Here is a 13,576-nt window from a genome sequence, read left to right as displayed (position 1 = left end):
TGATGCCTTAGAAGCCTGAGAAATGTCACTTCTAGCTTTCTTGCCTCTCATGCCTGAATCACTCTTTAGTGATAAGTTAAATCCTAGAGAAGAACATTCATCCTTTCAATCTTGTACATACGGCTGCCATCAAATTGAAATATCATTTATCAGACACCTACTGTTACACTGTTCACAGGCTGCTGGGATACGCAACAAAGACCGTAACATCTAATTACACCCAAAGTGAATTGTAACTCATTGATTTTTATTATTTGAAATCAGAGGTTTGAAAACTCTTTGACAGGATATCATGAGAATTCCAACTAGAGTTAGCCTTTGGGAGATTTTGCAAAATCACTGAACTCTTCTCTGTGAACATTATTTCTCAATCCGCCTTATTTCTCATCTCTCTCCAAATTACCTCTCTTCTTAGTACAGCACTAAATTTGTTTCCAAGTGCAATTAATAATGTCTGGAAAGCAAGCAACAGAATTTTTCTACCAAGAGGCAAAAAAAAAGAAAAAACAGTTACATTTATTGAATGACTACAGGGAATATACTGAAAAGAAAAATAGTGCATTCGTGCTTTGTTTTATTTTAGTATTTAAAATACGCCATATTGTTGTATGACTATTGCCAAGCAGCATGAAAATACCTAATTGGCTACAGATTGATGCATTAGGTTAAATGGCATGTAACTGTCATTTTGTAGGCCAAAAACTATTGAAGAGCTGTAATTTTGGAAGTTCAATTAATATACACATATATCAGTGGAAGAAATGTGAAAATTTTATGTCGCTAGAACAAAAGAAACAGCGTGAGATTAGGGAGAAAACGGTGCAGACTTTTATTTAGCAAAGACCTTTGAACTTAGATGGTTCTGTCACTCTTTGCTTTGAGAGAAAATAATTAACCAGTAGGCATTCTACTCAGCATAGTATAAAATAAATAAAAATTAAAATGCAAGCTCTTGGGACTTCCCTCATGGCCGAGTAGTGAGACTGCGCTCTGCATACAGGGGGGCAGGGTTCCATCCCCGGTCGGGGAACCAGACCCTACAGGAAGCAACTGAGGCTGCGTGTGCCGCAACTGAAGACCCCGCATGCCGCAACCAAGATCTGATGCAGCCCATGAATAAATATCTAAGGCGCAGTCTCTTCAAAAGCACCCTTGAAGAAGCTCTCCAGCTTCTGGTTTCCACCCAGTTACTCCTGGACACTTATCGAACCATAGTAAGACTGACCTGTGGTAAAAATTCCAGTCAGAGGTTCTGACTGCCCCTCGTCATAGATGGAGAAAATGGCAACCGTGTATTCGGTGAGGGGTGTCAGGCCCTTCAGAGGGAATGTAGTAACAGGATCGACTTCAACCTGCAAGAGAGAGTGGTCATAAGAGCTCTATCAGACGCATTCCCGCCTGCTGGGCACTAGCAGTATGAGAACTACAAAGCAGATGCTGGTCATAAACCATAACGGAAAAGAACGCACAGGAGAAAGCAGCTATCCACCCGTGTGACTGACCCGACTTGCTGTACAGCCACAACACTGTAAGTCAACTATACTCCAACTGAAAAAGGAGAGATAGTGAATTTATATATTCACATTTCTAATCCCATATCCTTAAATAAAATCAGTTCAGTTCAGTTGTTCAGTCGTGTCCGACTCTTTGAGACCCCATGGACTGCAGCACGCCAGGCCTCCCTGTCCATCACCAACTCCTAGAGTTTACTCAAACTCATGTCCATCGCGTCGATGATGCCATCCAACCATCTCATCCTCTGTTGTCCCCTTCTCCTCCCCACTTCAATCTTTCCCAGCATCAGGGTCTTTTCAAATGAGTAAGCTCTTCGCATCAGGTGGCCAAATTATTAGAGTTTCAGCTTCAGCATCAGTCCTTCCAATGAATATTCAGGACTGATTTCCTTTAGGATGGACTGCTTGGATCTCCTTGTAGTCCAAGGGACTCTCAAGAGTTTTCTCCAACACCTCAGTTCAAAAGCATCAATTCTTCAGTTCTCAGCTTTCTTTGTGGTCCAGCTCTCACATCCATACATGACCACTGGAAAACCATAGATTTAACTGGATGGATCTTTGTTGGCAAAGTAATGTCTCTGCTTTTTAATATGCTGTCTAAGCTGGTCATAGCTTTTCTTTCAAGAAGCAAGTGCCTTTTAATTCATAGCTGTGGTCACCATCTGCAGTGATTTTGGAACCCAAAAATATAAAGTCTGTCACTGTTTCCATTGCTTCCCCATCTATTTCCCATGAAGTGATGGGACCAGATGCCATGATCTTCATTTTCTGAATGTTGAGTTTTAAGCCACTTTTTCACTCTCCTCATTCACTTTCACCAAGAGGCTTTTTAGTTCCTCTTCACTTTCTGCCATAAGGGTGGTGTCATCTGCATATCTGAGGTTATTGATATTTCTCCCGGAAATCTTGATTCCAGCTTGTGCTTCATACAGCCCAGCATTTCTCATGATGTACTCTGTATATAAGTTAAATAAGCAGGGTCACTATATACAGCCTTGACGTACTCCTTTCCCAATTTAGAACCAGTCTGTTGTTCCATGTCCAGTTCTAACTGCTGCTTCTTGACCTGCATACAGGTTTCTCAGGAGGCAGGTAAGGTGGTCTGGTATTCTCATCTCTTGAAAAACTTTCCACAATTTGTTGTGATCCACACAGTCAAAGGCTTTGGCATAGTCAATAAAGCAGAAGTTGATGTTTTTCTGGAACTCTCTCATTTTTTCAATGATCCAACGGATGTTGGCAATTTGATCTCTGGTTCCTCTGGCTTTTCTAAATCCAGCTTCAACATCTGGAAGTTCACGGCTCACGTATTGCTGAAGCCTGGCTTGGAGAATTTTGAGCATGAGTGCAACTGTGCAGTAGTCTGAACATTCTTTGGCATTGCCTTTCTTTGGAATTGGAATGAAAACTGACCTTTTCCAGTTAAGTAAAATACCTATCAGTTAATTTTCAAGACGTTGTTGCAACCAATATTATTTCCATTCATTACAGCTACAGTAAGTGAAGTACACACGATTTTTGCAGTGCTAATACAAAGTACTGTAATGATTACAGCCGGCTTTGCTAGGAGGAGCCAGTCATGTACAATAGCTTCTACAGGAGCTACACAGACGAACAACCACACAGGGGGTGGTGAGCACAGTCGCTGTGTTATTTCAGTTGTTCAATGAGCCAACTTTTTTTAATTGGCAAGTTTCACCTAAGAAGAGAAATCCCTGATCAGCCACGGCCACCTTCTGTCCAAGTTTTCCCACCTCAGGGCTTGTGCAGATGCAGCTCATTCTGTCTGGGACCTTATTTCCTGGGCTCTTTTCAAAATAAGCCCTTCGCCATCTGTTAGGCTTGTGCTTATACTTCATCTCCTGGTGGGGAGGTGTTCATCTCTCCTCCGGTCTCAGTAGGATGATTCTTTAACACTATCCTTCTTATATATCATTTTCTTTCTTGTTTTTGACCATACTCTGTGGCTTGCAGGATCTTCACTCCCGATCAGGGATGGACCCTGCAGTTCAGCATGGAGTCCTAACCGCTAGCCTGCTGGGGAGGTCCCGGCAGGGACAGTGTTTGTTTCCTCCCTGGCACCAATCCCAGCGTGGAATCATTTTATTTCCTAAGTACAAGGTACTATTTCCAACATAGAGTGTAAGCCTCTTGAGGGCAGGACCTTGTTTAGCTTCTTAAATATTGTATATTGAATTTTATCTATATATATAAAAATATATTGAGTGAATAGAATAAGTAAATGGAAATTGAGATGTAGGCACTAAAAATCCATTTTACAAGAGATTACATGAAGGGCTCATCTGAACAAACGGTTAACACAGAGACTGCAGGCATCTCAAAGAAACTGACTGCAGGTCATAAAGAAAGACTGCCAGCCCCGAGGAAACGAGCTTCCTGCTTCATGATTTTGGAACTCTGCACCTCGCTGCTAAAGAGGAGCAGCCAGGCCCGACCTTCTCAGCCATCCCAGACGTGGGAGTGAAGTCATCTTAGAAGTCCCAGCCCAGCCGGGCTCCCACACGAACGCAGGGGTCACCTTAGCTGACACCACATGGAGCAGAGACCGGCGGGCCTGCGGGGCCGCCCAAGCTACACAATCGTGTGTTGTTATTTTAAGCCAGGGCACCGGCTATGGAGCCAGAGCTAACTGAAAACATGTACTGTCTTCTTCTGAATCTAGGCCTGATCACATCATGGGTAACTCTTAGCAGTTAGGGTTTACTCTGGCCTGCGTGCTGTATGCGCATCCGGCGTACTGACCCCTTACCACAGCCTCATAAGGTAGCTAAGTGTTACTCCTAATTGGGAGATGGGGAGAATGAGACTCCAAAAAGTTAAGGAGCTTGCCCAAGGGAGAGTCAGCCAGTTCCTAAGACTGGAAACGTAAGGGTTTCACGCTCCAGATTCTCTGGTTGTAAATACTAGCTACACTAGGGCTGCATCATTTAAACTCACAGAAAAGACAGACCCATACTCAAAATAAGAGACAAGCGGTTCTCCTGAACTACACTTACCTGCTGCCTTCTGCTCCTTCGAACCACGCTGGCTCAGGTTTACTGGGCACTTACACTATGTCGGGGACCTTACCTTCACTGCTCTACTTGGCCCCCTCCTCCCTCTCACTAGGTGTATAATGACTATTTTACAAACGAGGAACCTGAGACCCAAAGACCTTAATTAACCTTCCTGGGGTCATGAAACTATTAACTGGGATGGATACTTAGGTCTTGATATACTTCTGTATAAGTGCCCATATATGCAAAAGTATATGTATTTCAGCATTATATATTGAATATATATATATTTATTTTTTTCAACAGAGACCTCTACTGAAAAGATCTAGTTTTACTTATTAAAAGCTTTTTACTTGATGCTGAACAGACTGTTTCATGCATTAATTATTGATCATTTTATTTCATCAAGTGAGAACTGTTAGGTGTCACTCATTTTCACTTGTTCTCATAATGTGCTTCGGACGAAGTTCTGGAACTGCTTTTATCTGGATCACTTTTAAGACGTAGGAGAAGAATTTGGGAAGACGGTAACAAATAACTATGATCTCATTGTTACACAACTATTTCTGAGAATAATTTTTTAAACAGTCTAACTAAAAACTTCAGCCTTTTCCAGGAGGGATGAAGAGGGCCCTTGATGAGGACCCAGGGTCTGGGCTCTGCTCTGGGCTCTGCTGTTGAGTCACTGTGTTGGAAACCGGGCCCATCCTGAGAGCCCGGGGCCTGCGGCCTCTCATGGGAAACTGAAACGGCACCATCAGGCTTGCGTGTCTCCCTGGATCTGCTCGCAGGGCATGCTATCTGAGACGGCTTCTTCTTCGGTTTGACAGGTCAGGCTTTGGCAACACTTTTTCTATAAAAATTGCACCAAGTGTTCTCTGTAAAAATCTCAGAGCCTGACTCAGGGTAAGCACTCAACGTGTGTTAGCTGCCAACATCACCACCACCCTCACCACCGTCACCATTATCATCACCATTGTCATCAACATTTGTTTAAATGCTCTGTTCTATTTTTCTTCCTTGGACTCCAAAAAGTTAGGGAGAGAGGGAATGCAGAAAAGACAGAGAGAAGGAGAAGTAAGTGAGGGAGAGAAGGTGGAAGAGAGAGTGATGCAGAAAAATACGGACTGAGCTGAAAACAAAGCTTTTGCAATCAATCACACATTACGTAGTAAGCAGATCTTGGTTGAGATGTTTTAAAGCTCATTCCAAAATATTTTGGGAATTTCCTAACAATCCAATTGCAGCATCATCTTTAAATAAAAGTTCAAATGAATAGCAGTAAAGCAAAATATGGTAGGGATATTCACCCTTAAAGTCATATATCCCAAACTAGGTAAAATAGTACTTGACTCATATAAGACAGTTGTCCAGCAACCTTCAGTTTCAGTTGCATAAATAAAAACTAAGAATTAAGAACACATACACCAAAAAAAAAAAAAACAAACCCCTATCAGTCAAAATGGAAATGTTACTAAAGCCACACATTATTTATTCACTTCATTCAGAAAAGATGTTCTCAGATTTTCATGCATGGTCTATTTACTCATATTTTAAATTCAGTTTTATCAAACATGGTTTTCTAATTTCCCAGCACAATACAAATTAGAAATAGCAAGTACCAGAGGCAATCCCCAAGGAAAAACACTGCAAAAAAAAACACATGTATTTCTCAACGAACACAACTGTGATTTTTTAATGGAGAAATGTATGTTGACTAGACCTTTTATGGCCATTTCACAGTGTAGACAAATGCTGAGTCATCATGTCATACACCTGAGACTAATACAACATTACACGTCAATTACACTCAACAAAAAATATATAATTATATAGTTCATATATGCATACCTATGACAGTTCATTTTTGGTTCATGAAAAATTATTTCCAAATAGGAATGCTTTGAAGTGAACAAACATTAATGAATATGCTTATGTTATTTTGGTTGTTCGATGAGCCACCATTTTAAAATTTCACATAAAAAGAAATCCCTGGTCACACAGTCAAGGGGAACGAGATCTGGCAGCCCCTGAAGATTTCTGCGCAGCAACAACCTACGGAGCTAACAGCGGCTGCCTCTTGCTGCTGCTGCTGCTGCTGCTGCTGCTGCTGCTGAGTCGCTTCAGTCGTGTCTGACTCTGTGCGACCCCATAGACAGCAGCCCACCAGGCTCCCCCATCCCTGGGATTCTCCAAGCACGGACACGGAGTGGGTTGCCATTTCCTTCTCCAATGCGTGAAAGTGAAGTCGCTCAGTCGTGTCCCACTGGGCTCCTCTGTCCATGGGGTTTTGATGAGCATGTACAAACTCCCCAGCAATGCAGTGCTCACCAGGCCCGGCACCCCGTCACTGTCACCCACGGCCCATCGTCACTGGTCATTGTCTTTCAGTGAGAATTTCTGCCCCCAAATGGGAACATGAAACATAACCTAAGGGAGCCTCATGTTTCAAGAAAAACAGGTGAGACTATTTCTTTGCAGATGCAGCAATTTCTGCACTCATTTACATGATCCACGTAAGCCTCCTACACAGCTGAATTTGCAGCCCTTGGGAAAGCAGGTTACTTATCACTGATAACAAAGAGACATTGATAACTCACTGCTTTTCATTTCTTTCTTTTTACTACTCCAGGTTCTCATCTTCAAAAGCAAAGCACATAGTCTAAATGACTGCAGCTTCATCAGAATTATTTGCCCTCAGGATCTATGAAGATTTAATAAAACATATTGAACAGTATTTCTGTACTGTTAGTAAATGTGCAGTTTTTGTCCATTCATTACCCCATATGCTGTAGGAGGGCACATTCAGCAAAATATTGCTTGGATTTCATTGTAGGAAAAAGCTTGTCTCTGTATATGAAAATACATGCTTTACTTGGTCAAGAAATAGAAATGATGTAATCCAACATATTTCCCTTGTTGTCTTAGCTTCTTGGACCAAGATAAGGGAAGAACATAAAAATAACTGCTATCTAGCCTGCTAAAATATATTTCCAAGGAAAGAATTTCTGAAGAGTATTAGTCACTGAGTGCAAAATACTGTATCTTCATGGGTTTCAATAAATTCTGTTAGTTGAAAGTTTCTTCCTACACAGAACTTGAATGATTCAGTTTTCAACGTGCGCTCATTGAACTAGGGTCTTTCAAGCACTGGCACTTCAGTTCCCTGCTTCTGTGAAGACACACACTTCCTCACCCACACTCCCTGGGGCAGACTGTATTTAAAAAGTCCGGCTCCCCTACAGCTGCCTTGCTGAACGGGATCGTGTAAACAACCAACTTTGAAATGTAGAGCCGTTCCAGCTCCCAGGTGGTCATCTTCCCGAACCAGGCATCAGACAGAAATACAGAAGCCTCTGTGACGTCACCGTTCCAGCCACTGTTTGGCTACTATCTCAAGCCAAACCCACCAAAATGGTAAGAGAAAGTGAACAATTAGCAACTGTTGCAAGCCACTGTGTTTTGGGATGATCAATTTCATAGCCCTGAGAAACTGAAACCCGACCACCGGAAGAACACACTCCACGTTCCACAGCTTACCTCATTGATCTCAGTCCCATCAGCGTTGTTATACACAATTCGATAACCATTGATCTTTGTTGAAGTTGCATCCCAGGCTAATCGAGCACTGCTAGAGCCAATATTGGAGACTCTCAGGTTTCTGGGTGGGCTTAAGGGTACTTTGCAGTAAATGGAATAAAAAAGAAAGAAAAGTTTAAATAACATATATGCAAAAGGGACCCCAAAACACCGCATCTGTGACTCCTAAACTACTGACATATGAAAATTCTCACTCAGATAATAACTTCTAACAGAGAACATTAACAAATTAACAGAGAAAAGTTTTCCTCTTGGAGAATGACGAGTAGCCACGAATTGCAGACGCTTAGAAGCAAACGCAGTGTAGGTGAGTTTTCTGAGCCTTTCTTCTCTAGTCAAAGCTACCATTTCCTGCTGATATAAATGAACAACCCAATGACTCAAAAACCAGGAAACGTGACATTAAACTTCAGCTCTTGCACTCAGCAGTCATCTGGTCCTGGCGAAGTCACTCTATTCCTCTGACCCACAATTTTCCATGTGGCAACGGCTTCTTATCTGTCCTCTCCACTCGGCGTCTATTAAGCATTTCCAGCTCAGCATGTCCAAATCTGAATCACTGATTCCTGTCACCTCTCCCAATCTTCTCTCTCAACCTGTCCTTCTGAGGAAATGAAAACTCCACTTTTCCCATTGCTCAGGTCGAAAACCCTGGAGTCATCTGAGATTCAGGTTTCTGAAAGTATCTCCCCTTCTCAGTGAAGCCTTCCATGATCACCTTACATAAAATAATCCTTCCGCCTCAATTCTACCTATGTATCTTCCCTGATCCATTCTTTATTGTACATTTATTGGTCTATTGTCTCTTCCTTCCAACATACTGTCATCTCGAAGGATTACAGAATCTGATTTAACTTTGTTCCTCTCTTTATCTCCAATAGAGTACGTTTTCAGTAAATATCTCTTGAATCAAGGAGTAGGAACCTTGCCCTGGATAAAACCTACTGGCTTTGTGAGACTAGATAAAAGTAAACACTTTACTGTGGCTTTAACAGAATAAAGAGGCGTTGATTCTTCTGCACATCCTCACTACCAATTCCACGGCTTTTTGTACTTCTTCGAGGATCCCTTTCGGAGTCAACAGGTTAAAATTTGTCAATAATCTTTGAGAGCTCTGTGAGCTTTTACAGGTTTATAGTGAACACAGTTGCTGAGATTGCATGCTTTCTATGAGTGTGAGATATAACACGTCACCACATTAAATCCGAACATTAGACGGCAAGGATAATGTTATAATTAGCCCCATTACATGGATCATGAATCTGAGGTTACTTGGCCAAGGTCACAGTTAGTAAAAGCAGGAGAGAAGTTGGAATCCATGACCCAGGCAATCGATCAATAGATTTGAGAGCCTAGCCTAGGCTAGAACCCATGACCCCTGTCAGCTGTCCCGCAGAGCACAGCGGTTCCTCACCCTAAAGGCCAACGCTGCCATTAATTCTAGGCAGACTGACTGTATGGCCATTAGGAGCCTAGAGGCCGGGTGACTCTCACTCCCTGACGTGTAGGAGAGACAAAAGCAGGTGAGTACTCTGTGCTGAGCACACTTGGCTCTACGCTGTCTAGGCTTCAGCTAAACTCGGCAGTGCAGTGGAGCAATGTGCAAACGGGTCTGTCTCAGGCAGCCAGGATGGCGTTTTTTAGGCCTTTTTTTTAGTCAACTACTGCTGGGAAAGAGTCATGGACACTTTTTAAAAGCACAAGGTCTCCGCGCTTTGAAAATCTGCTTCAGGCACTTTGCCCTTGCAGCAGCAGTCCGCACCCTTTCGCAGGGAAGGGTTCATGGCAGTCTCTCCTCCGACGGGCGGGAGAGGAGGAGTGGCTGTTTGGGGCGACTCTCGTAAGCAGCGCGAACCGAGATCCCGCGCTTGCACGGTCAGTGGGGTCTGTGCCCCTATGAGAGTCAACGCCCTTGCTGATCTGATAGGAGGCGGAGCTCAGGTGGGAATGCAAGTGATGGGCAGTAGCTGAGAACACAGATGAGGTTCGCGCACTCGCCTACCACTCACCCCCTGCTGTATGGCTTGGGGTTGGGGACCCTTGTCTTACCAAAGACCCACATTAGGACTTAAATGAAAGCTTCACTAACTGAAAGAAAGCTAAGGAGGATTTTTTCCTTTTACAAAAAATGCAAAAAGCAAAAACGACCTTCAGCCTTTGCTTTGTAGCAAGTCATTATGGAGCCAGTGTGCATCCCAGGCCCCCAGGTAGCAAGAGGGGCCCTGCCAAGCTCCTTCCTGGGACTATGCTCAGCGTCGCAGCATCAGGCAGCCGTAGCTTTGAACTGTGTTTCTGAGCATCTGTGCTTTATCCTGATTTGCTCTGTGCATCCATTAGCAAAATGTATTCTAAAACTGTTTCTTTGCTTTCTGTTATTCCAGCTTACAAAAGGTTTCATAGGAACACTCTACTTTTCAATAGTGAGGGAAAACTGTAGAAAGAAATAGGAATTCTGAGTGAAAAAGAGATGCGTGGTTGGGAAAGTTTTCGTTCCAAATCAACAGAGTCCTCAAAATGACTTAAGTCAAGAGACATATTAGGGCTTCCCCGATAGCTCAGTTGGTAAAGAATCTGCCTGCAGTGCAGGAGACTCCGCTTTGATCCCTGGGTCGGGAAGATCCCCTGGAGAAGGGAAAGGCTGCCCACTCCAGTGTTCTGGCCTGGAGAATTCCATGGACTGTACAGTCCATGGGGTCGCAAAGAGTTGGACACGACTGAGCAACTTTCACAAGTGATATATTAGATGCTTTCTGACTTATTTTTCCTCTTTCTGTCTTGGGCTTTTCCAGTTTTGTTGTTTGTTGTTTTAATTACATTGGCCTTTCTCTGAAGAGCAAGAGAACACAGCCTTGGCTAATAAAAAAAAATGATTGTAGGGGAAAACTCCCTTATCATTACATCTCTTTGTACGCTTCTCAAGCAGAATCTTCAGGACCAAAGCACGTGCAGACTCCATGCCACTCGCTTCCTCCCAGGCTCAGAGTGATGTGAGACACCCCGTCTCCCTGCCCTGTCTTCTTCAAGACATCACAGAGACCCCTATTCCCACCGGTAGGCGACAAAGCATTGTGAGCTTGTCAGAGCAGCATTTTCTCTATCATATTTGCAAACAAATATTTACAATTCCTAAAAACCATTATTACTACATTACCCAAGTTAGGCTTGCCAGTAACACTTTTGGGGCTTCCCTGGGGGCTCAGATGGGAAAGAATACACCTGCAATGCAGGAGACCCAGGTTCAATCCCTGGGTTGGGAAGATTCCCCGGAAAAGGAAATGGCAACCCACTCCAGTGTTCTTGCCTGGAGAATCCCGTGGACAGAGGAGCCTGGCGGGCTACCGTCCATGGCGTTGCAAAGAGCCAGGCATGACTGAGTGACTAACACTTTCACATTTTTATATGCAATTTTTACTCAATTAAAGAAGCTAATTATAATGACAATAGTCTGAGATACAAAGGACATGAAAAATTTTTAGAAAAAATGTTAATTTTAATATGGGGAAAGAACTGTGGAGTAACTATGCGCTAATTACTTTCGGCTGCATTACTGCGTTTAATCTTCTATCAGCCACATGCCGCGAGAGGACTGTTCCTCCTCTCACAGGCTCAGAAATGCTCCATCACTCGCCCACTGTCACCCACCCACAGTGTGACTTCCGCTGGGATTTGCATGTTGAAAGCTCTGATCCCAAAGCCCACATTTGCCCTCACATTCTGCTCCAGCTCTGGGGTCTGCTCCAGCTCTGCCGCGTCACTGAGAGCGGCCCGGTCTCTGCAGCCGCCTGCGCCCCGCCTCCGCCCGGCCAGCAGCCCAGGCGACTCCAGGAGGAGCTCAGACCCTCCCGTGGACCTGCACGCGAGAATCCGGCTTCTCTCCTTCCGGGAATCGAACGCCTGCCGGCCTGGCGTGGAGCTGAGGCGGCACCCAGTCCGCCTGCAAGGACAGGTGAGCCCTCGGCGCAGCCTCACGGAGACCTCATCGGTCAGCGGCCTGCGGGCTCGGACGGTCAGAACCCCGCCCGCCAGCGGCGAGAGACGGAGGCGCGCGACTCTCCCACTGCTACCGCAATGCAGTAACAGCCGAGATAAAGCGCAAGGCAACTGTAACGCCCCTCGGCCGTCCTGGAACCGCCCCCTTTCCCTGTTCCACGGAAAGACTGTCTTCCACGAAACTGATCCCTGGCGCTAAAAGGTCAGCGACCACTACTCTGGAGGAGGCCAAAGTTCGGTTCTAGAACCCGCGTGCCTCGTAGTAACGACAGAACGGGAAGAAGCGCCCCTTCCTTCCCGTAGATAACCTGTCCGTCGGCAGCGGCTCCTGGGAGGCGCCAGCCTAGCGCAGCATGTCTAGCTCAGGGTCCCCACGCTGGCTCGCGCTCTCACTGCAGCGCTCCATCCGGGTGGCGGGGCCACTCACGTGTCGTTTCCTGTCCCGTAACAGGGTCACTGGCTTCTTCTCCAAACATAGCATACACTGTGACTGTGTACTCGGTATTGGGCAACAGCCCGCTCAGCTCAATGTCTGTGTGGGTCTCTCCAATTTTCATCTGTAAAGAACACACATTATCAGATCGTTTGCCCACGTGCCTTTTTCACACTGATCAGAGTACAACTGGATACAGGTGAGACCTCCCGGACTAAGACTTCATCTCCTCACAACCCCTTCATCAAGCAGGTTTCAAGGCACCCTTTTCTTCATTGCCTCGTGTTGTTTTGCCTTAGAAACAGATGCTGTGAAGCCACATAAAACTGAACGTACTGTGTGTGCTCTTTTCGGATAACTCTTTACATCTGGACAAGTGGCAGCTGCAGCCAGAATAACAGTGTCAAATATTTGGTCCCCAGACAAGCGTGGGTGGAGATGAATCAGAAACATCCTCTGGGAAGAGGGTAAGGTCCAGGCCGGTCTGTTGGGAGCTGGACGCCAAGTGGGCATCCTTCAACGCTGGCCTCATTCTTGCCAGTCCTGACTGGAGGCCCAATTTTTGCTTCAAGTCCCATTAAACTGGACCAGTACTGAGGCCCCCATTCAGAGGGCCTGTCCACCTGGCCTGCAAGCCCCTCCCAGGAGTCCAAAGAGATCAACCCACTGGATGCCCAAATCAGCAATTCGCTTTTTGATTTGGGGGATGATATTTCTAACCCTGGGGGTCAGTCAGGTAAGCCAACATTCTCAGACTGTGACAACTGTGTGACAAGGATGGTTTTATTTCCGCTTTGGAAAGAAGAGAAATAACTCCATAGACTGTCCCCTCTCACACAATTCCCAGTGGTAGGGTCAGATCAAAAACTTTAAGTTAAAAATATCTCAGTGTATATAGTATAAAGGTAGAGAAAATAACATAATAAACCCTGATGCATCCATCACTCAAATGTAATAAATGTCAACATTTCGTCATATTGACTTCAGATCTTATTTCAACAAGAACTAGACACTCACATAAA

At 44.6% G+C, this 13,576-nt stretch overlaps 1 protein-coding gene across 1 annotated transcript in view; it reads right to left on the bottom strand.

Annotated features, from left to right (window-relative positions):
- COL14A1 (collagen type XIV alpha 1 chain) overlaps nucleotides 1-13,576 on the bottom strand; it is a 226,611-nt gene that overhangs the window by 140,816 nt on the left and 72,219 nt on the right. Inside the window, exons 13-15 of the mRNA XM_052651718.1 lie at nucleotides 12,549-12,678; nucleotides 8,072-8,211; nucleotides 1,226-1,352 (exon numbers count right to left, since the gene is read on the bottom strand). Of these exons, the coding sequence (XP_052507678.1) occupies nucleotides 1,226-1,352; nucleotides 8,072-8,211; nucleotides 12,549-12,678 (397 nt within the window). The remainder of the gene's footprint in view (nucleotides 1-1,225; nucleotides 1,353-8,071; nucleotides 8,212-12,548; nucleotides 12,679-13,576) is intronic.

The sequence above is a fragment of the Budorcas taxicolor genome, chromosome 14, assembly GCF_023091745.1.
Source record: "Budorcas taxicolor isolate Tak-1 chromosome 14, Takin1.1, whole genome shotgun sequence".
Taxonomy (NCBI): Eukaryota; Metazoa; Chordata; class Mammalia; order Artiodactyla; family Bovidae; genus Budorcas; species Budorcas taxicolor.
This window is presented reverse-complemented; position numbering and strand designations above follow the sequence as displayed.